Raw genomic sequence first — 22,712 nt, forward strand, 5'->3', positions numbered from 1 at the left:
TGCAAAGGAAAACCTCTTGCTTTGAGCCGGTAGGACCCACAGAAAGTGGTCACTGAAAATTACACCGCTTGACTGAAGCGGTTCGTCAACTGCTTCACTAATTAGATGACCGTTGAGGATTACGTCGTCTGCACCATTCGTCTGTGGTTTTTCAAAAGTCACATTTAGCGCATTTTTTAGATACCACAGAAAGCGATGATCCATGGAAGGAGCAGTGGGATCTAAATCGACGGCATAGCCCACTGGACACTGATTATAATTCCGAATCGGTGCCTCCTGGTTCAGGTCCATCTCTGACGTACACCTTTGAGATAGGTACTCTCCAACCGTCCTTCCGCAGTGATTGGCTTCATGGAGTGGGTCACTCGACAACACGCGATCCGCGGTAACAATCCACACGTTAACAATTCCAAAACTCCAAAAGAGCTTAAAGACCTCAGAAACGTTTTGGGATCCCAACTCAACCAAAAATTTACCTATCAAAGATTGATGGGGGTGCCATATGGAACTGTTCATCAATTTACCTAGCAACTGTTCAACCGAAATATTATTTCCTCCCCGAATAATGAAATCAGTGCCAAATTGAATGGCGCCTTGGATGGGTCGGTCTACATCGATTACAAAATGTGGCATTAATTCCGAAGGAAAACCAATATCATCGCCTTGGCCAGCATAAACGACGCTACCTTTCGAAAACAGCTTCTCGGCGACATTCAACACGCACTTTTCTCCGGAGATGACGTCCACTGATCGAGTGTGTGGCGCAATGAGTAATACGGTTAAAAATAATTTAAAAGGAAGGTACATTTAGAGAGCTCTACTGACGCGTGCGGTCGATGAGAGAATGGAGTGGTAGAAAATTTGACAAATTGTGGTAAATTATATGCTTTAGGTGGGGAATGACAAATTCTAATTGTATATCAAAACGAACGTAATTTATCTTGCATCCATTATTCGTTACTATTTTCGTCTTTATAATTCCAATGAATTGATTAGCAGTATATAAATTGACATTGTAATGTGGAAAATCATGAAGAATACAACTATCGCGAATTGCAAACGACTTTAGAGGACCCCCTTCTCGTATACGCTAAGACACAAGAGCTGCAGTCCGCACGAGATGACCAAGCAACAGCTGCAGAGTGTGTAAAATCTCATTTGGGCGGAACGGTGAAAGTTGAAGACTTCATGGTTGTTGTATACACAGAGCGTTTCGTATTTTTTCAGTTGTGATGTGTGTTGCGTAACCATAAGTGCATGTAAAATCTTGACAAATCTGGAATTGTACTGGATGCATAATGAAACACACCTTTTTCATCACATCCACAACATACAAAAATTTATCATCTGAACTCATGAATTTGAATAATTTAAATCTGACGTTAATTTGGTAAGCCAAAGAACGGTCAGCTCGAATAGATTTCAAATCATTCACTCCTTTCCCATTTGTGAAAAATAACATTCCGAAGTCAGTAAGTAGGCTCCTTTACCAACACAACCTATTATACATTTTCAAAAATTCATACCCAAACCCGGATTCGAATCAAGGACTCTCACTCTACCCCAGTCGACCTTTCACTCCACTGCGCCAATCGGACTGCCATCGCGAATCATATAAGACCGATATGGGACTAACGGATCCCCTATGCCCTTCGGTATTACGTTGGCAATTTTCCAAAAAAATGTTTTTTTTTTTTTTTATTTATTGGGCGTGTTTAACTGCTTTGGTCATTACGCCTTTAAATTGGTATTATTTTACATTTTACATAGTGCTACATAAATGGAGTTACAGAGGGTTAATTAAATTATTCTATGGAGGTTTGACATTTTTAGGTGTACATGTTTGCCCAATTTATGGTTACGTTTCGATTGCATGATCTTGGTCCATGTTAAATTTATAAATTTTGATCATTCTTTTAAACATGTGAAAGGTTCCACCCTGTATATACAACTTACGACGATACATACATTTTTGAGAGTTGGCAACCGTGCAATTTCTAGGTGAGAAAAAGCTGCCTGTGCCATCTAGAAAGCAAGAAAGGGAGTTACTTTTGGCATCTTGTCTTGAATGGCGGTCGTGAATGCGTCGCTCCATAAATGTTTGTTGTTATTTTGTGTTATTTAATGCAGGTAGTAATTTTCGCATTTCTTTATATCGCATTTGTGTTTTGTATGCCGCATTTTATACTTTTTGTATGTTTCAATCTTTGTTTTTGAAATTTACTTAGTTTAACCGCAATGCAGAATCACATATGTGATACCGTTATGCTATTGTTTGTAATTGTTTACGTTTTTGGTGTAATGCTTGCTTAATTTATGTTTATTGATGTTGATTACTTGGTCTTGTCCCTGAAGTAACATTCATATAAGTTTTGATCATTTTATTAACGAGCTCCTAGCGAGTTTATAATTTTGCGGTGTCTGTCCGTCCGTTAGCACGATCACTCATAAACGAATAGACCGATTACGATGAAATTTTGCAGGTGGATTCTTTATCAAATTTGTGGATCGGAGTTCGTGAATTGGCAATGCATACCAAAAAAATAAAGTAGGCACTTTTGACATCTCCGTTAGTTATGAACCGAATTGCATGAAATTCAGTATGCACATAGCTTTAGCCATATAAAACACAATTCCAAAAGTTGGGCCTAATCGATCAGCATTCATAGTGCCCTTTGCGCATCTCGACCATTTACAGACCGAATTGCAAACTTTCTTATTCATGAAGGTATTTAAATGAAATTTGATGCATAGCCACTTGGAATAAAAGCAAATTTAACACGTTTGAAAATTTGGTTTTGCGCATGCGCAGTGACGTTTTAATTTTATGTTACGCATTCATATCATTACACACAATCAATTTTACTACACAATTTAATATTAATTTGACTGGTTTTTTTACTGGTAAGTTCTTTTTTTCCCAGCCTATTTCTATTATGATTCGGTGAACTACCATTTTCAAAGTTTATTTTTGCAATGTAATTTATTTCGACTTCAATTTCCGAGCTTTTACAATCATATTATAATTACGATCATTATTAAACAAACTTGTCACAATTTCAGTGTTTCATTTTACGTTCCTTCCCTACTGTGCTTCAGGAATAGCGTTGTTTACAACTAACGTAAGGGGTCCTGCCTTAGATGTTTGATCACGTGCCACTTTTCAAATTTAAGCGGGATCTTGTTTAGTTTTGGAGGGAATAGTCATTCGGGTGGCCATTTTTAAACGTTGCTGGGTTGACTTTATTTCAGTATTCTTATAGTGTGAAGTTAGCGTAGAACCCGGGGGGTTAAGTACACTACACATGTAGAAACTTTTCGCCTTGAAGAGATGGTCAGGGGGGTATCAAATAACTGTAACCATATGAGTAACGACACCTAATACCGGGACTGTTCTCTAATCTCAACTATAGGCTGGGAATTCCCGAACGAGGACCCATTGTAACCGTCGAAGGGACCAGACTCTGCTAACATAAAAACTCTTCAGTTTAGAATCTGTACCGCTACCTCGTTTTCTATACCTTGTATCCGATACGATTCTTTTGTGTTGGGACGTGAGACACAACAGGGAAGGGAATTGAATCAAACAAAGTGATTTGTGTGTAATAAAAATGAAATATATTACACAGAAAGCCAGGAAAAAACCAATGCAAGAGAACACAAATCCAACATTCCAAATCGTACAAATAAAATCAGGACAAATTCATACATAAAGAAACAAGTGATATACAATACTGTAACGAACCCCCGTTTTTCGCCGTGCAGTTTACCAGCGTTAATGATCACCCTGTATATATGGACGAATAATTGGGCGCTTCGTTACTAAGAAACAGTAGGTTCCAAATTTATTTCTTCTTGGAGCGAATATATATATATATATATATATATATATATATATATTCCCGTGTAAATTGGGTTTGTTAATATTTTAGCATTTCAGCTCCATTAGTTAGGCATTAACGGATTTCAGTTTCCCTATGATATTTTAAAACGAGCATTAAAGCTGCAAGGTCGTGCAGTAATAAATAAATAATAATTATCGCAGACCTGTTGCGTTACACTCGAAATTCCAGGTAATGATTGGCATTACTGGGCTATTGAATTTGGAAATTTTAATCCCGCAAATTAATTAAGCGCAGTAATTTAATAGTAGCTAATTAAATGAGTTGCAGAAAATCACATCTGAAACAGTCTTGAGAGCACTTAATTGAGCTAAATTTTAAGATCATTTAGAATTACCGATTTTTATGGTAGGTCGCCCAATTAAAAAAGTTTTAATTTTTGGACGTTATTATTCAAATGTCCCCCCCCCCCCCCCCCTCCTTGAAATAATCGAATTTTATAAAAGGCTCTTGCTTGAAGGGGATCTTTTTGCCTTAGTTTTAGAAACGTAGGATCTTTTGGTAATTTTTTTCGCTTCCGTTAGTTTTCCTGCATCAGGGTTGGCAAAAATCTGGGTTTTTGTATGCTTTGGGTGGGGTTTTGGGTATTTGTGTTTTTCTTGGCTATTTGGGTAATTTTTGGGTATTTGTCGAATTTCTGGAGCTCTAACCCCAAATTATAGAAAAATAACATTAATTTTGAACTTGACTGACCGATAAAGTAGAAAAGCTTGTAAAAATAATAAAAATGAGTCACTTTAAAAAAGAGAAAAAGTTATTAAATTATTATTTTTATTTTATTTTGTTCCTAATGAATAAGCCGTTTTGTATTTTATATTTTAATGTAAATTTTTTTGAAACTAGGAATAAGAATATAAGACTGGTCTATCAGTACCTGTCTGTTTCCAAGTAAACTACATTATATTTTGTTATTAAATACTATATAAAAATTATCTCGATTTTGTCTCTCAAATTCTTTGGGCTTTTGTATGGGTTTTTGTGTTGGATTTTTGTATAGGTCGTTGGGTGGGTTTTTGACACAAAAACCCTGTGGGTTTTTTAAATGGGTTTTTCGTTTTGCCAACCTTGTCCTGCATTTGATTTCCCGTAGCTACCGCTAATCTATTTATTGTGATGGAACCGAATTAGCCCGCTAAAATTCGATTTAAATATTCCCGAAAGCGACCCTGGCGCGAACAAAAAAAAGGTCAAGGTTGCAATTTGTTTCGTTTCCGTGGAACACGTGTTTTTTTTCTTCTCTGCTCTACATTGAAATGGGCCATAATTTACAATAAAAGTGTCAAATATAACACTATGCGAAAAAACTTAATGATGCCTATCGACTCGACGTCTCAGGGCACGATCGAGATTAAGAATTTTCGTCTAGGATTTGTTTAAAAAGGGGACAGAAGTATGTGTGCTTTTGTTGAGGGCAGAGGTAATTTTCCTGTTGTGAATAGTGGGTGCAGCTTCGACAATTACAAAGGTGATGTACTCGTTTTTTTTATCTCTACGTCTATTGCATCCCTCTAATGATGATATGATCGTGTTCGATTATTTGCCAATTTAATGTTATTCTCGTACCACATGATTATCGCCATTTATAACACATTCTAGATAAATTGCACTTTTAATTATACTGGTTCTACTGTGAATTACTGACCGATTTACGTGTTTTTATTTATATTTAGATGCAGTATGTTCCCTTAGGGATGATATTCTATACAAGTATGCAGAACTACATCTTAATTTATAATTGAATTTATTGCAGCGCATTTCGCTATTGTTTGCATGAATATGTTACTGTTTATTTACAGGGTGCCTCATCTGGGGGCGAGTGACGTACGTTAGGTGGTTGATTGTTACATATTGCACTTGGCATTAGGAATTAATTGTTTGATACTAATGTTTGCCACAACATGTTTCTTTGTGTTTGTTGTAATGTGATATTATCGTTATGCTCCTACTATTTATTTGAACCGAGTGATTATGATTATTAATATTTGGCAGGGTGACTTGTTTCGAATATGTACTGTGCTATATTTGATACCGATATAATAATCTCGATTTGACTTAGCAGAGGCTGGCTAAAGTTCAGAACTGACATACGCAGAGATTATGTTTTATGTACCTACTGTTTTTTTGTGTCTTTGAAAAGAGCCATCTTGACGATATTGCTAATCAATCCGATTAGTCGATCCCTGACATGTAGTGACCGAATATTGGTTTGGTGTCAGTCTTTGTTATGCCAGTGCAAATATGTCAACTGTCAACGCCTACATAAAATCTGTATATTTTGTTCATAATTATGTATGCGTGCGAGTTTGCCGATGGTTGCTCTGTTATTTATGTTATGTCATGATTTGTCTTTTGATCGGTTATTGTCAGTACTCATGGTAGAGAGCCTGGAGTTCGGTAATTTATAACCCGGCATTTTAAGACTAGTGGGTTGGACTGGCCCTAGAGATGTGTGAATGAAAGAGTTGGGGTCCCGCTAGTTGTACATGGCACTGCCGGCTAAGCCTGGCCTCACTTGTGCAGGGATTCGCTAAAAGCGTGCGGCGTGTTCTCGTTGTGACCTTATGGTTGTGTTAAACAACTATCCTTCCTATGTGAAAGGCTCTTCTGAGAGGCCAACTCCTAGCGATTTCATACAATGCTGACATGTCATGACCAGAGCAACTAAAGACTACTCGGTGTGGGATTTGGACTGGCCATCCAATATCCAAACCTATTATATGAATTTATTGTAATCTTTTAATGATTGTTTTTGTGTTATGTGTGTGAAATATTGATTCTTTAGGAATTCCAGTGGAGCCTGGGATTCGACATTGTATTGATGTACTTGACAACATGCATTTATGCCATTACAATTAATTTTGCTATAAAGTTCAATATTAATTTGTTGGCTGGGTTTTTTCTTGGTCAGTTCTTTTTTTCCCAGCCTATTTTTATATTTGTACTCGGTGAACTACCATTTTCTAAATTTAATCTTGCAATGAGAATTATTTGGATTAAATCTCCGTTTTTAAAGCATGTACTTGTTTTATTTGTATTCCTTACTTGATCCTCACTCCGACAAGCAACACATATCTTGTAGCGACTCTTAAAAATAACGTAGCAAGTGGTCCTATTATTCAGGTTAGGTAGCTCTGTCTAGACTAGACGATCACGTGCCATGGGGTTCAGTTAGTTTGGGAGGGAAAGTTTTGAATTTTAAATCTTGAGTTGCGCAGTCTCTCGGGGCTGGCCTGGGTTCATCACATTATGCTTTATTGCTTGCGTTCTCGTCAAGGCAATCGCTACCGTTCCCATGTGCATTCTGTGCTAAGCTACTGATTGTGCCAAACCTCAGACCGTTCCGAAACCGCCGACCCTGGCCAGAAACAAGGTTTCAATCTTCTGGTGGCGCTCGAGTCCGTCCATTCCGCCGACAACACATCCAGGTTGCCGCCTACTTTCCCCTGCTGGTGTGATTTAATTCCAATCATTGGTAAATTTATTTATTTTTCTTTTAATTCCACTAATTATGTTGTTTAATTTTTATACCATTTGTGTGCGAACTTCCTACCGAAGTTCGTCGCAATACAAATGGTAGAAAAGATCACAGCTACCGATCCATTTAGACAAAACTTGTAAAATGATAAATTGCAAGTACATAAAAAACATCAATTTGGCATGGCTCTGCTCCGGTATGGGCTACCATTCCCATTGGTGATATTGCTGAACATGTTGGCTGGGCGTTTCGTAAAATTCCTCACTTTCCCCGATATTTGTTGTTAATTAAAAAAAGATGGCAAAAGAACTACTATATTTATGATATTACAAAATCTCAACTTAATAAAAGGAACATGAAACGAAACATTTTACTTACTTTACAATTTTACAATAATAAAAATAAATTATTACATTTAAATAAACAATAACCTATTATTATTACTTTCAATGTAAACAATTCTATGTAGGTACCTAAAGATTACATAAAATAAACGGGGCGTAACAAAATATCTAATTTATATAATATCGAACTATACATAAATAGGTATTGTGTTTCTCACTCGGTCCATTTAACAGTTGTCAATCGCCTTGCCCTCCTTAATGATAACCTCGTCGATGTAGACGTCGACATTTTGTGACGACGTGTCAATCAGTTTTAATGTAAGAACGATATCGCCGGGACACAAGATGTCCTTCTCGACCGATCTCAGAATGGAAACGAAACTCTTTTGGTCGATGAGATTTTTAAAGTAGTCGCAATCGTCGTGACACCACTTGGCGTTTTTCGGCTGAACGTCTACAAAATACGCGTTAGCGAAGAACCGGACAAGACGATTTACCTAGCTTCGCTTTTATTGCTTGATAAGGCAATTTCAGGAATTTTTCTTCTAACGGGTGCAGCTGAGTGAGTATTATGTTGCCGTAGTAGCCGAAGTCGCTGTAGAAAACTGATATCGAACTGGGGTGAATTACCTTGATTACGCTGGTTCTGAAAGGAAGAGGGGGTCAGTGTAAGGTAACAGAAGGGTATAAAATTTAGACATAATAATTAAAAAGCCTTACCGATACCATTTCCCATCAGTGTACATGGACGCATAGACCTTCCCAGGCAGAATATCGCCAATTTGCAACGTACTCGTCCGAACGTTCTTGAACGCCTCCTGCATTTCGACCATGAGTGCGTTTAACTTCTGGACGTCGTTGTAGGGTTGCACCTAGAAATTGCCGTGGTCAGTCGACATGCGAGCATCGCGCGTTGGCGTGGCTTACGAAAAAGCTGTGCGGATGGACAGTATAGCACACTCTAACATCGAAAAACTGCCCGATCTCGGGAATCTCGGGAGGGGTTAAGCAACCGGCGGAGGGTAACCTCTCTGAAATTCAGCAAATTATGCCAAACGAATTAGGTTCAACCATGGTGTAATAGATGTACAAAAGTGAATTCATTTTGTGGTCAATGCTGTGTAAGAGAGATGGGTAGAAATCGACTCCAACCACGCCCACTAGTACAGTTTTCTTATCAAAATTATGATCGACTTTTGTACAAATTTCATCCTCTACAATTTATCTCATGTTATCAGGGCACTTGACCGTGACCCAGTCAGAAAAAAATCTTAATAGGTTCCTCCGTCCCAGGTTCGCTGAATCATGTCATATCACAAGACACTTAATTCAGCATGCCACCCCGCGCTTTTGGTTGTACACTCGCATGCCCACACAAATTCAAGGTCAACCTAATGACGATATCAAAACACAGTTCAAAGTCCAAAATTTGCTCACAGTTCAAAGTCCAAAGGTTGGTTACCAGTCAACCCCAACCCAAAGGTGAACGTGAACTCAAACCCAAACGTGAACGCGGACCCGAACTCGACCCAAACGTGAAATCAAACCCAACTCCAAACGTGAGCTTGAACCTGAACCCAAACGTTAACGCGAACCCTAGTCCAAACGTGAATCCCGGATGAAAACCCAAAAGTGAAAGCGTGGAACGAACACGAACGTAAACTCAAACGTGAATGCGAACCTGAACCAAAACGTGAAATGAACGCGAACCAAAACATGAACATGAACCCATACGTGAACATGAACCCGAACGTGAATGCGAATCCGAACGTGAACGCGAACCCAAACATGAACATGGACCCAAATCCAAATGTGAACGCGAACTTAAAAGAATAAAAGCGAACTCACAAGTGAACGTAAACGCGAACCTAAACGTGAACGCGAACCTAAATGTAAACGTGAACCCAGACGAGGGCCCGAACGTGAACGCAAATACGAACCCAAACGTCAACGCGAACTTGAACCCAATCCCAAACGTGAAATGAACGCGAACCCAAAGGCAAAATGAACGCGAACACAAACGTGAACTTGAGCCCAACCCCAAACGTGAACACGAACTCAAACATGAAATGAACGCGAACCCAAACGTGAAGGTGAACCCAAAGACGAAATGAACGCGAACCAAAACGTAAACGTGAACCCAGACGCGAACGCAAACGTAAATCTGACCGTGAACGCGCACTTAAATGTGAACACGAATCCAAACGTGAACGCGAACACAAACGTAAACTTGAACCCAACTCCAAACGTGAACCTAAACGTGAAAGTGAACCCAAAGGCGAAATGAACGCGAACTCAAACCAAAACGTGAACGCGAACCCGAACGCAAACACGAACCCAAACGTGAACGCAAATCCGACCGTGAACGCGCACTTACATGTGAACACGAATCCAAACGTGAACGCGAACACAAACGTCAAGTTGAACCCAACTCCAAACGGAAATGATCGCGAACCCAAACATGAAGGTGAACTCAAACGTGAACGCGAACCAAAACGTAAACCCAGACGCGAACGCAAACCCGAACGCAAACACGAACCCAAACGTGAACGCGAACAAAAACATGAACTTGAACCCAACCCCAAACGTGAAATGAACGCGAACCCAAAATTGAAGGTGACCCCAAAGGCAAAATGAACGCGAACTCAAACGTGAACGCGAACCAAAACGTGAACCCAGACGAGAACGCGAACCCGAACGCAAACACGCACCCAAGCGTGAACGCAAATCCGACCATGAACCCAACCCCAAACGTGAAATGAACGTGAACCTAAAAGGCGAAATGAACGCAAACTCAAACGTGAACGCGAACCAAAACGTAAACGTGAACCCAGGCGAGAACGCGAACCCGAACGCAAACGCGAACCCGAACGCAAACACGAACCCAAACGTGAACGCGAACAAAAACATGAACTTGAACCCAACCCCAAACGTGAAATGAACGCGAACCCAAAATTGAAGGTGACCCCAAAGGCAAAATGAACGCGAACTCAAACGTGAACGCGAACCAAAACGTGAACCCAGACGAGAACGCGAACCCGAACGCAATCACGCACCCAAGCGTGAACGCAAATCCGACCATGAACCCAACCCCAAACGTGAACCTAAAAGGCGAAATGAACGCAAACTCAAACGTGAACGCGAACCAAAACGTAAACGTGAACCCAGGCGAGAACGCGAACCCGAACGCAAACGCGAACGCAAACACGAACCCAAACGTGAAGGTGAACCCAAACGTGAACTTGAGCCCAACCCCAAACGTGAACACGAATTCAAACATGAAATGAACGCGAACCCAAACGTGAACGCGAACCAAAACGTAAACAAAGACGCGAACTCAAACACGAACCCAAACGTGAACGCGAACAAAAACATGAACTTGAATTCAACTCCAAACGTGAAATGAACGCGAACCCAAAATTGAAGGTGACCCCAAAAAATGAAAACGAAATGAACGCGAACTCCGAGAACGCGAACCCGAACGCAAACACGCACCCAAGCGTGAACGCAAATCCGACCATGAACACGCACTTAAATGTGATAACGAACCCAAACGTGAACGCGAACAAAAACGTGAACTTGAACCCAACCTCAAACTTGAAGGGGAACCCAAAGGCAAAATGAATGCGAACCAAAACGTAAACGCGAACTCAAACGAGAACGCGAACCCGAACGCAAACCCAAACGTGAACGCAAATCCGACCATGAACACGCACTTAAATGTGATAACGAACCCAAACGTGAACGCGAACAAAAACGTGAACTTGAACCCAACCTCAAACTTGAAGGGGAACCCAAAGGCAAAATGAATGCGAACCAAAACGTAAACGCGAACTCAAACGAGAACGCGAACCCGAACGCAAACCCAAACGTGAACGCAAATCCGACCATGAACACGCACTTAAATGTGATAACGAACCCAAACGTGAACGCGAACAAAAACGTGAACTTGAACCCACCCCAAACTTGAAGGTGAATAGAATCCAAAGGCAAAATGAACGCGAACCAAAACGTAAACGTGAACGCAAATCCGACCAATAAACCCGCACTTAAATGTGACCACAAACCCAAACGTGAACTTGAACCCAACCCCAAACTTGAAGGTGAACCCAAAGGCAAAATGAACGCGAACTCAAACTTGAACGCGAACCCAAACGTGAACGCGAACCAAAACGTAAACCCAGACGAGAACGCAAACGTCAACGCGCACTTAAATGTGACCACGAACCCAAACGTGAACGCGAACACATACAAAACAAATTTTGGCAATTGGCCCAGGGTGCAAGGTCAAATGTTGGCAATTGGGCTGGGGTGCTCGGTCATATTTTGACAGTTGGACCGGGATGTTATATCTAGGTTAGCGTTAGAGTTTGGGTTGGCGTTCACGTTTGGGTTCACAGACCTGTTTCCAAACAGAACTGAACCGAATGACCTTGGACTTCGGGCATGCGGAAATCTCAATGTCAAAGTGCGCTGAAATCCGCCTTTGGTAGTGAAATACTTTCTAGCCTGAACGTCAATCCAACCCAAACGTAGCACCCGGCCTCAACCTCCGAAATATGACCGCTAACCAACCTTTGGACTTTGAACTGTGAGCAAATTTTGAACTTTGACCGGCAATCAACCTTTGGACTTTGAACGGTGTTTGTAGTTTTGGTATCGCTATTGGGTTGACCTTGCAGTCGTAGGTGTCACCATGCGCAGGCGCAATCTTGACGCAAAACCGACTGTGGACCAGTCAGTCTTGTACACCGTCTTGCTTTTTTTTATTGGATTCAACCTATAACTATAAAATTATTAAAGCCTCTGTGGCTCAACTGGTTACGCGCTAGCCTTCTATTTGAGATATCGTGGATTCAAATCTTAAAGTCAATAAAAAATTTTTCTCCGGCAATCGCCGATCGCGCCAGTGGTGGGCCCGGCATCCAAAATGGCGGGGGCCAACTACCGAAATTCAACACTTGTACTTATTTCGGTTTTCCCTGCGCGCGATCGTGATTTTGGTAAGTTTCCACTGGCGCAAGTGTGATCGACTGCCGTCTACCACCTCTTTCTTACGTTGAACGACCACAAAATTGTTTCACAATTGAAGAAGCAATTGATGCACCTCTATCTATTTTACACTTACGATTTGCGTCGTCGAATTGATTGAGTGAAATCAGTCGTCGGAGTTTATTACTTTTTGCGTTATTATTCCCATCTCCGGCCGCGTTTCTGGAACGATGTCGTCGAAGTTTAAGTGGGAAAAAAAGCGAATTAGGTACTCACCGAAATCCGTTTTCAGGCACGAGTGACAGGTTGATAGAAAATAATACATTGTCGGTTTTGGACCGTTTGAAAAATTCTACGACGTGAACGTAATCAGTGTCCACTTTAATCAGCTTAACAATAACCGCCTCGTTCGGAGGCATTAAATCTCTCACACGATCAACAAAGTTAACGGGAACACTACTTAATTGCAGTCTTACTCTCAGTCCTTGTAGCGGGAACTTGCTAATCACGTCGCTAATATCACGAAGAACGTAAAAGTCAGTATCATTAACCTCGACGACAGTGGCGCGGCCGTCGTCAACGTGCAACACCTGCACATGCTTCCCGCCCGGTGCCCAATCGATTATTTTCACCCGATACCACAGATCGTCGGCCTTGCTCCTGATGAAGTACAAATCGTCGCCGTTCGATTTCGATACTTTCACCGGCGTGACGGCGGTCTTCTTGTCGACAATATTCTGACCCGCCTTCTCGATGAGCGACATCAGTTGCTCGTAGCCGACAGACCGCGACTGGATGTAGACGGTGCCGTCGTTCAAAGCGTGCGTGACGTACACGTCGGTGGGGGCGTTCTTGAACGAAAGCGTTAACGGCCGAAATTCCGCGCGGCGAAAATACTTACGACGATTAGGGCTGGCGTAGCTACCTCGATGCCTATATACGTGATTATCTCCTCATTGATAGGCTTACCTGTGTCTATATCGTATAGAACAACTGATAAGGTGGGGTCGCTTGGATCCGCTTCTAAAATAAGACAATCATTGAATTATTGTAGCGGCATTTTCGTACAAGCGTATTTTTAATTAAGTAACGAAGTATAATAAATAACCACCAAACCGCTAAAATCAAATCAACTGTATTTTCATTAACACCCTGTGTAATATAAATCGAACAGCACTACGTTAACATATTAAAAAATTTCAGGTGCAGATCTAAATTCTGTTGCGCTTGGTGTCCACCAATACCAACATGATGCAGAATTGCACGGACCGACTATAGAATTCTCAGAGATATTAAACCTCTCATAACCCTTTACCACAGGGATTGCGGCTCCCGACCTGCTATAAATACGAAAACCGATCCAGTACTCTACTACAAGCGACTGAGACTGGTCGTTTGGCTCTAGTCCCACACTTCTCAACCGGCGTATCACGGTGCCAATGCCTACTGGTATATATGTCTATTAATCTTAGGTTTTGTTGTTAATAAACGTCTTTCTTCACTGTTAATTGTTCCACAACAGGAGACCGTTTCTTCGATTTGGAATGGAAATTGACCCTTCAGCTGGGTTCTGCACGGACCGGCTATAGAATATAGTGGTCGGTTATTTTTAGGAATTTGTCATACTGATTATTGGTTGAAGTAACTTTTGATATTCCTGAAGAATTTGACCTATGAGAACCATTTGTATAAAAAGATTCATTCAATGATAAGCATTAGATCCAAGTTTCAGTGATTGGGAATTTTATTTGCAACTTTGAATTTCAGATCTTAGAAGGAAATGAGAGACCAAACTTCCCCAAGGTAAAGAGTATAAAAACAGTTGTATTACTGAGCTAGCCGTGGACAAATTAAAAATTGATTGTTATATTGGGATTACCTGTTGTTCTGCAAAGTTTTTTTTAAATAAATTTCTGCTAGTGCCGTAAAGATTCATGCAAGTATTTAAATATAACTAGCCCGTTACAAAGCCTTAATAGAAGAGTTAAAGAAAAATTAAACTGGAACCCACAGAATTGTTTTATAGTCACGTCTGACTGGCCATATGGCAAGAATTTCATGACAGTGAACGAGAATTGCAAACGGACTTTGGATAAAACCAGAATGGGTAATTTGGAAGAAATAATCGAGGAATAAAAAATTATAGAGTGGAACTGGGCCCACAATTATGTTTGAAGCCAATACCAGAGATCGAGAAAGTTTGACCGGAATAGCAAGTCAATCCATCCAGCCACACTTTCATAACCAACTTCAAGAACTATTTAAAGATGATTGATTAGCACCAACCAACAGGACAAAGTCAACCAAAGAAAATGGAAAGGCATCGGTTTAGCTTAACAGAGATAAGTGGAGTAAATGGGACGAATTCGAGGAAGATTTTTTGCAGTCGTAACAGATGGGCTCTTTGCCGTTTCAAAAATTGGTTTTGAATTTGTATTTTGTTCGACATACGAAAATTTACATATACCGCTTCATAGCGAACGTGAACGAAAGTATGTCTGGAAATAAAAGCGAGCTAGCCGTAGATTAAATAAAAATTGTCATATTAAACATTTTTTCCAGTGCCGTTATCACCTTCCAAGGGATGTGAAGAGATGGATTTTTTTATTTTTCGAATGAAGTATTAACATTTATTATGCATTTTTTTATTCTGTGTGCGATAATACTAAAATATACAGGGTATATACATTTAAAAACAAAAAATTAAGGCCATTTCGTAGAAAAAAGAAGACATTGTGAATACTACATGCATTAATATTTATTATATCGGTATACGCACACCAATTATTACATTGCTTCATACATAACGGAGATAATCGATCGTTCCGAGACTATTTACTTACCCTGTGTATATATAATAGAAAATTCGAATGCTAGTCTGTAGTTGAAGAAATAGAAACAAATACTTACCAATTACGACATCCTGACACTCTTAAATAATTTTGATTTCAACATTACGAAATTTTCAAAACAATGAGGGGGTACTGTAACGGGAGACGTAAGATAAGCGTTTTAAGGATGGGTCACTCTGTCTAATGTAAAATTTTATTTTTTGAAGGTTAAATGTGGCCGGTGGCTGGATTGAACACAATTTCGATCACAGTATTTCAATTCCAGATCAATGTTGTTTTGTATCAGAATTATTAGGTAATAATCTTTAATTCGGAAAATGGTAAACAACAATTACAGAAACGTCAAGTGATCACAAACAGAACATGTTTAATTTGTTTAAATAATCGTATTTGGTTATGATCTATTGTAAAGTTGGGTTATTATATTAGGGACATCTGGAAGGAATTGCGTTAAGTTGCGTAAAATTTAAGTCCGGTCTTGCGATAAGCAGTTCGTTATCGTTCCGTGAAAGCTAATTAATTTCAAGATAAACAGGTGTTCGCACAAGTAAACACAAGTGTTTATCGAAGATGCATATTCGTAGACGAGAAGAATGTTTTAAAAGGGCGAAGCAGACGGAAAACGGGGCTTTTTGGTGAGAGACAGTCAGTCTTGGTGATTGTAAAGTTCTTGCATGAGAAAGAGTTTTTAATTCGATATAAAAGTGAATTCAACTAAACTTCGAGTAAAGCTCAAGAGTTTTTTACCTTTATTACTTTACTTACCGGAATCATCGGAATTACTATCCTGCTGAACTTGCACAGTTCTGCTGAGCAACGTTTGTAAATGCTCGGACGATTTCGACACCTCGTACAGTTCCTCGAGTCCCGCGAGTCGACCGACGAAGGCCTGAAAACCTCCGCCTAAGTACGATACCGCGCGACGTCTCTCTCACCTGCGCCTGCACCTCCGCGAACTCCTGCTTTAAAATGTAGAGCGCGTCTTTTTTTATAACCCACTCGTCCCCGAAATCGATGCAAAAGCAGTGAATATCGTCACCGTTCACCTCGAACACTCGAACTCTACACCACCACGTCTCGGAAAAGGCGACGTAGTGCCCGCCCATTTGAATCGTCTCGGCGATCTCGTATTTTCCGAGCTTGCTGTAATGCGCCTCCATCTCGAGCGACATACTCGCGAAACGGTCCTACGGAGCGCGATCACATACGACTGAAAAAATTACAGGTCACTCACCGACTCGGCGGTCTCGCGCTGTGAGAACCAAATCTCGGCGGCCGAGTTGACGCACGTGATTTCGGCGACGAGAAAGCCGTCCTCGTTGAAGCTGACCGTGTTCGGTAGAACCGTGACGTTTTGGGCTTGCCGGCCGCTGAAATTCGTTTTCTGAAAAACCTAAGGTAGAGAAATATCGGATTGTAATGGTTAAATGTACGTGCAAGCGAAAGCAACACAGCGGATTAAGAATGACAAAGAGAGAGAATTGGATCTGACATCAGCAATACAAACCTCGCTCAGTTCAAGGTCGCTAGCTACATGGTGGTGAACTTCAAAAGTAGGTCACCACAAAAATTGGAGGTCATCGCATTTTGATAACCTTGAAAATGAAATGACCACAAAAACATTGTCCTTGAAAAGGATACGACAAAAATGGTTTCATTGACCTTGAAAATACAACATTTCACCGCAAAAAATGAAGAGCATTGGCCTCCGATAATCTTGAGCTTCAGTTTGATCTTAAGGTCACAGTCACGCAACTTTCACCTTGACTTACTTTTCAAAGTCACTACTAGGTGGCGAGCGACCTTGAAACACCAAAACAAGAACCAGTCACTATATAAGCATAATTTTTGTTATTTTTAAACTCTTCAATAATTTTTATTTCAACATTTACATTTTCAAAACAAGGAGGGGGTACTGTAACGGGAGATAATAAATTGCACTCTGTATACAAAATTTGACTATTAAATACATAGTGTTTTGTAATTGATTGACGTCAAGATTTCAATAGCCGTTGCCGTAGTAAATTTCCTTTAATCCCCATTTCGATTTTTCTATTGAAATGAGCTAGTCAATTACCAAGGGTGAGTTGTTTAGGTAAACCCAATCGCGTTTACCTTTTATACTGTCACGGACTATTACAATATCAGTTTAATTTGTATAATTTCTAAAAAATATGTTGCAATATTTCACTTTTCGTCCCTCTTTGCTTTCTCCGGGGGGAAGTAACCCATTAGGTCCTTAAATGGAAGACAAAATATGTTGGTTTAGTTCACAAAATGAAATGAGTAAATGATCACGTATGACAGAAGTATTCGGTAAGGGATAAGCCGAGGGATAAGCATCTTTTTTTTGGGTTATGGATTACGACAATATTCGGTAAGGGATAAGCATCTTTTTTGGTTATGGATGAAGACCTCTGCTTCAGTCTTCTTGTGCGATTCTGGGGAAGTGTAAACATTTTTTTTTAAATATTTATTGAATTAACTTTCTAATTTCTTTTATGCTACTGTGAATATTTTCTATGATTTCGTTTTGTTTGAGACAGATGAACAAACAGACGGATGAAGCACGCAAATATTTTTTTCTATTTCGGTGTCACAATGATGATTTTGTACAACTGTTTTCGGCCGAAAACAGTTGTACAAAGACAGTGATTATAGTCGTTTTTTTTGGTAACTCATTTCTTAAGTTGGCAGTTACTAGTTAGTACAAGTAGGTACTTCGTTGGGTACTTCCATGTTTGAACTTCAAAATGTCAGTCTTACTACGCTGCCAATCTAAAACTTAACGGCATAAAAAGTGTTCCCAACATAAAACATGTTAGTTCTAATGTTCCCTATAGTTTCTGATAATGATTTTTTTAATTAAATTAAAGCACCGAAATAGAAAAAATAGTATGAAAAACGCGTGTTACAATGCTTTATTGTAATACTCCTATCTTGCGGACACTCGTGGCTACGCTTCGCGTCGCCACTCGTGCCACAAGATAGTCGTATTACAATAGGTCGCATTGTAACACTTGTCTTTCAATATACTATTTTCTCCAACCACCTGAATAAGACGCTATTTTGTGACAGTGTTCGGTACCTAAAATTGACGTTTTGCGGATTAATCGCTTTCACCATGGCAACTGTACAAAAAGTGGATACTTTTGGTCCTAGTACCAAAAAGAAATTGACCTTGAAAGTTGGCCAATTAAAAAATTACAATCACGGAGATATGTCACATTGACATCGTTTTACATTGCAGGTTGTAAGATATTTCTATACATACAAATCAAATATTTTTTGCATATTCAATGCAAATAATGATGTTACCTATACGTATGTACATGTATTGAAAATGATTTACGCTCGCTATCTTTATTTAAACCATGTGTAACGTAATTTACATATTCCGTGAACGTAATTTTAATACGTATACAACCCGCCGTCGCGCGTAACGCCATCTACTTCAGACCCATTGCACTATTATCTGTCATTTTGAATTCAAAATTTGAAAAAGTTAATTGCAATTAATTTTAATTAAAAAACTGTATGGTAAGTTTTTTATTTCAATACAAAATATAACAATATTAATTGTGTATACAATAAAATGACTGAAACTGATAGCGACATGGATTGCACTCCGCCAGAGATTATAGAAACGGCAGAATATGCTACCTCAAGATTTGCTCCCTATAATGTCGCGAGAGGTGAGAAGTAAGAAGTAAAAACGAATAGGTTATAAGTTAACCTAAAAACTAGAGTGGCATGACACATGAGGACAAGAAAGCAGAAGTTCTTATACTTACTATAGTAGTGAAACTGTGACTGAATCTAAATTCGAATATAATTTGAAGTAAAGGGGGTTGGAGAAAAAATTTTATGTTTTATTCGTACAAAAAATGCGTTTTCGGGACTCGGAAGGTTGCTGGACTCCGCTAACGCGTCGTCCAGCAATTATCTTCCTCGTCCCGAAAACTGACATTTTTTGTACTAATGAAACAAATAACTATTGTAAAATTTGATTGAAATACTTTAAATGAAAAAATTAAGAAACAAATTAAAAAAAAAATACACTGAAAAAAAAATAATAGTCACAATTTAAAAAATTATGAATATCAAATACAAAAAATCTATTTTTGAAAAATATGAAAACTTAATTCCAGTCATATTTTTTTTAATTTAAAGAACCTCAAAAAAATAAAACTACACATAAAGACAGAGAAACCAAGAAAATGTAATAGCGACACAAAAAAAAAACGTAACAAAAATTTTGCTATTGTGCATATTTTCTTTGATTTCGTTTCATTTTTTGAAATTAGGTAGTTTCTGTTTTTTGAATAGGGAATAGCAACATACAAAAAGAATGCAACAAAAATCATACAAAATGTCAAATGGTTTTTTGCATTTATTTATATATTGCCTCCTTTTTCAATGTTATACGCGTCTTTTTCTCGCGTTTTGATATTTATGTATTTTTGTATTGTAATTTTTTTTATCTTTTGAAATTTGATACAACTAAGGTTTCCGCAACAAAACGAGCCCAAAAATAAGGAGGGTGGGGTGCAATGGATCCTAAGAAACCATATAAGGTGGGTTTATCTCCTATCGTTATCTTGCATTTCATACGCAAGTTTAGGCATGTTCAAAAACACGCCCCACAATTGAGACAGATGAACAGACAGATAGACGGACAAATCTCGCAAATATTTTTTTAAAATTTGATTGAAATGAAAAATGAAGAAATACATTTAAAAGAAATACAAAGATTACACACTGAAAACACTTTAAAAACACAAATAATATTAAGCCATAAAATTCAAAAACTTATCAAATACAAAAAAATCAATAATCTATTTTGAAAATGCCATTTTTCAATTTTCATGAGAAATTGTGAGGCATTCGAAAACTAAATTCCAGTTATATTTTTGAAATTTAAAGAAACCCACAAAATTACAAAAAAATACATCAAGAGAATTCAAGAAATAAATAAAATGCAATAGCAGCCAAAAAAAGAAAATAATAAAAATCTCAAATCGTGCAATAATGAAAAAAATGATCATGAAAAACAAAAACTTTTCAAAGCTATAATGCGTCTCTTTTTCTCGCGTTGTAATATGTCATTTTTATATCTTTTTAGGAATGACTGCATCACTTTCTAATCTTTATTTGCTAGTGTACATATGTTCTTTGATTTCTTGAGAAATTAGGTACTTTCTGCTTTTTTGAATAGGTAATCGCAAATGGCACAATAATAAAAAATATGGTTTTTCAATTGATTGAAATGAAAAAATGAAGAAATATTGAAAATTCAAGAAATTATGAATAGCAAATGTAAAATGGAATAATCTGTTTTTGAAAACGCCACTTCTCAATTTTGATGAGAAACGAGTAAAAAACTGAAAATTGTGAAAAATATTACAACTAAATTGCAATTATATATTTTTTTAATTTAAAGACCAACAAATTACAAAAAAAAGTAAATATATATACACAGAGAAACCAAGAAATAAAAAAAATGCAATAACAACGCATAAAAAGAACGTAACAAAAATAAAATTAAATTAAAATGAACAAAATTCAGTAAGGCCAGTTTTATTTTCACAAGATATTATTTTCATGTATTTTATATTTTTACCTTATCGTGTTTCATGTTCATAATCTCATCTTTTTCTGCAATAGATTTTGTCTATCTTTATATTGTATTAACATATACTGTAGTTGTCTACACTAATGGCAAACACCACAACGTACAAAATATGAATTTCTTATTTTTTAATTTTTTGTCGTTTAATGTTTTTTTCTTGAGTTTTTAATAATTTTTTTGCGATGAAAACGTTCACTTTTTTATAATTTTTACATTTTAGCATCTTGCTTTGCTCTTAATTAAAAAAAAATTATTTTTCAATTTAGATTTTTCTTTTTTGTATTGATCATTTTTTTGGATTTTGAGTTTTTTGCAAACAAGAAAGATGAAAAATACAATCTAAATAACTCAAAACGTGCAAAAAACGCAGAGTTAAACGAATGTAAAAATCGCCAAAAAATTTATTTGCAAAAAAACTATTAATTAATAAATTGATATAAAAAACAATGCCAAGATAAAACATGCAGAATAAAAACTGAAGATTAGGCAAAAACAGGACAATAAAAAGTCGCTAACTAGTAAAAAAAGGTCTGACAAAAAGAAACCTGAATAATGAAATAATTGCAAAATGACCTTATTAAAAAAACTCAACAGAATTTTTTGCATTTTAATTCACTTTTTGGAATAGTATTGTGAAAAATTATTTTTTTAATCAGTACATTTTTAATTATTTTTAACAGTTCATAATAATTGAAATTGTGCACCTAAAGTGTGCTTTAATTCTAATCCTAATTTAGTTAACTCCAATAGAATGGCGCAGATTAAGACAATTTTTACGTCATCCGTTTCGGTAAAGCGTGAATTTTAGGTTAGTGGGCTGAAAATTGAGAAAAAGATTAGTAGGACAAACGAAAACAAAGAAAAATGAGTGTTTTATATAAAGTTTACAAATAGTGACAAAAATCGGATAGAAATAAAAATAACAAAAAAAGCACATTAAAAATAAAAAAAAAATAATTTCCAGAAACCATGAAAAATAAGAATAAAATTAAATTAACAATAATGAAAGAATTTACGGATAAAATAACATGGGAAAATATGGAAAACTAAAAATGCTTGAAAATCTCAAAGAAATTTTTCGTCATTTTTTTATTCCACTTACTATTTTTTTCCTAGGTTGTATGTCTGATTTTTATGCACTTTAGATTGACACTTTTAACATGATTGTATATAAATTATTTTTATTATAACCAAAAAAAAACATAACAACAAAACCACATAGCTACATATACCTTGCATGCATATTGCATATAAAACATTGCACATCAGAATAGAAAAATTGGGCAATTAAAGGGTTATCATGGTATCCCCATGATAGACATATACGTATAATTTAATTATGTAGTATTTTTAAGAAAAAATTAAAATGCACAGTAAAAAAAGCAAAAACGATGAATTTTTTGAAATTTGAGTTGAGTGTTTTTTTTCTTTTGTCGTCTTGTCACTTTTGTATTGATTTTTTTAAAGTTGCCCTAGGTTTTGTTTTGTAGGTTTTGTTTTGAATTCTATCTCACT

The 22,712-nt window shown here is 37.6% G+C and overlaps 1 protein-coding gene across 3 annotated transcripts in view; it reads right to left on the minus strand.

Annotated features, from left to right (window-relative positions):
* Positions 1 to 7,733: 7,733 nt before the first annotated feature.
* The window catches only part of LOC116161174 (tudor domain-containing protein 7A), a 36,715-nt gene continuing 21,736 nt past the window's right edge, over positions 7,734 to 22,712 (minus strand). For 2 of the 3 annotated variants that reach the window (XM_031474418.1, XM_031474419.1), the window contains exons 7-16: positions 16,800 to 16,958; positions 16,501 to 16,752; positions 16,331 to 16,454; positions 13,615 to 13,736; positions 12,990 to 13,564; positions 12,850 to 12,935; positions 8,649 to 8,752; positions 8,442 to 8,593; positions 8,219 to 8,367; positions 7,734 to 8,175 (exon numbers count right to left, since the gene is read on the minus strand). In XM_031474418.1, coding sequence (XP_031330278.1) covers positions 7,949 to 8,175; positions 8,219 to 8,367; positions 8,442 to 8,593; positions 8,649 to 8,752; positions 12,850 to 12,935; positions 12,990 to 13,564; positions 13,615 to 13,736; positions 16,331 to 16,454; positions 16,501 to 16,752; positions 16,800 to 16,958 — 1,950 coding nt within the window. In that variant the 3' untranslated portion in view covers positions 7,734 to 7,948. The remainder of the gene's footprint in view (positions 8,176 to 8,218; positions 8,368 to 8,441; positions 8,594 to 8,648; positions 8,753 to 12,849; positions 12,936 to 12,989; positions 13,565 to 13,614; positions 13,737 to 16,330; positions 16,455 to 16,500; positions 16,753 to 16,799; positions 16,959 to 22,712) is intronic. The other variant, XM_031474420.1, reaches the window with a different exon arrangement.

The sequence above is a fragment of the Photinus pyralis genome, unplaced genomic scaffold, assembly GCF_008802855.1.
Source record: "Photinus pyralis isolate 1611_PpyrPB1 unplaced genomic scaffold, Ppyr1.3 Ppyr1.4_LG10, whole genome shotgun sequence".
NCBI classification, from domain to species: Eukaryota; Metazoa; Arthropoda; class Insecta; order Coleoptera; family Lampyridae; genus Photinus; species Photinus pyralis.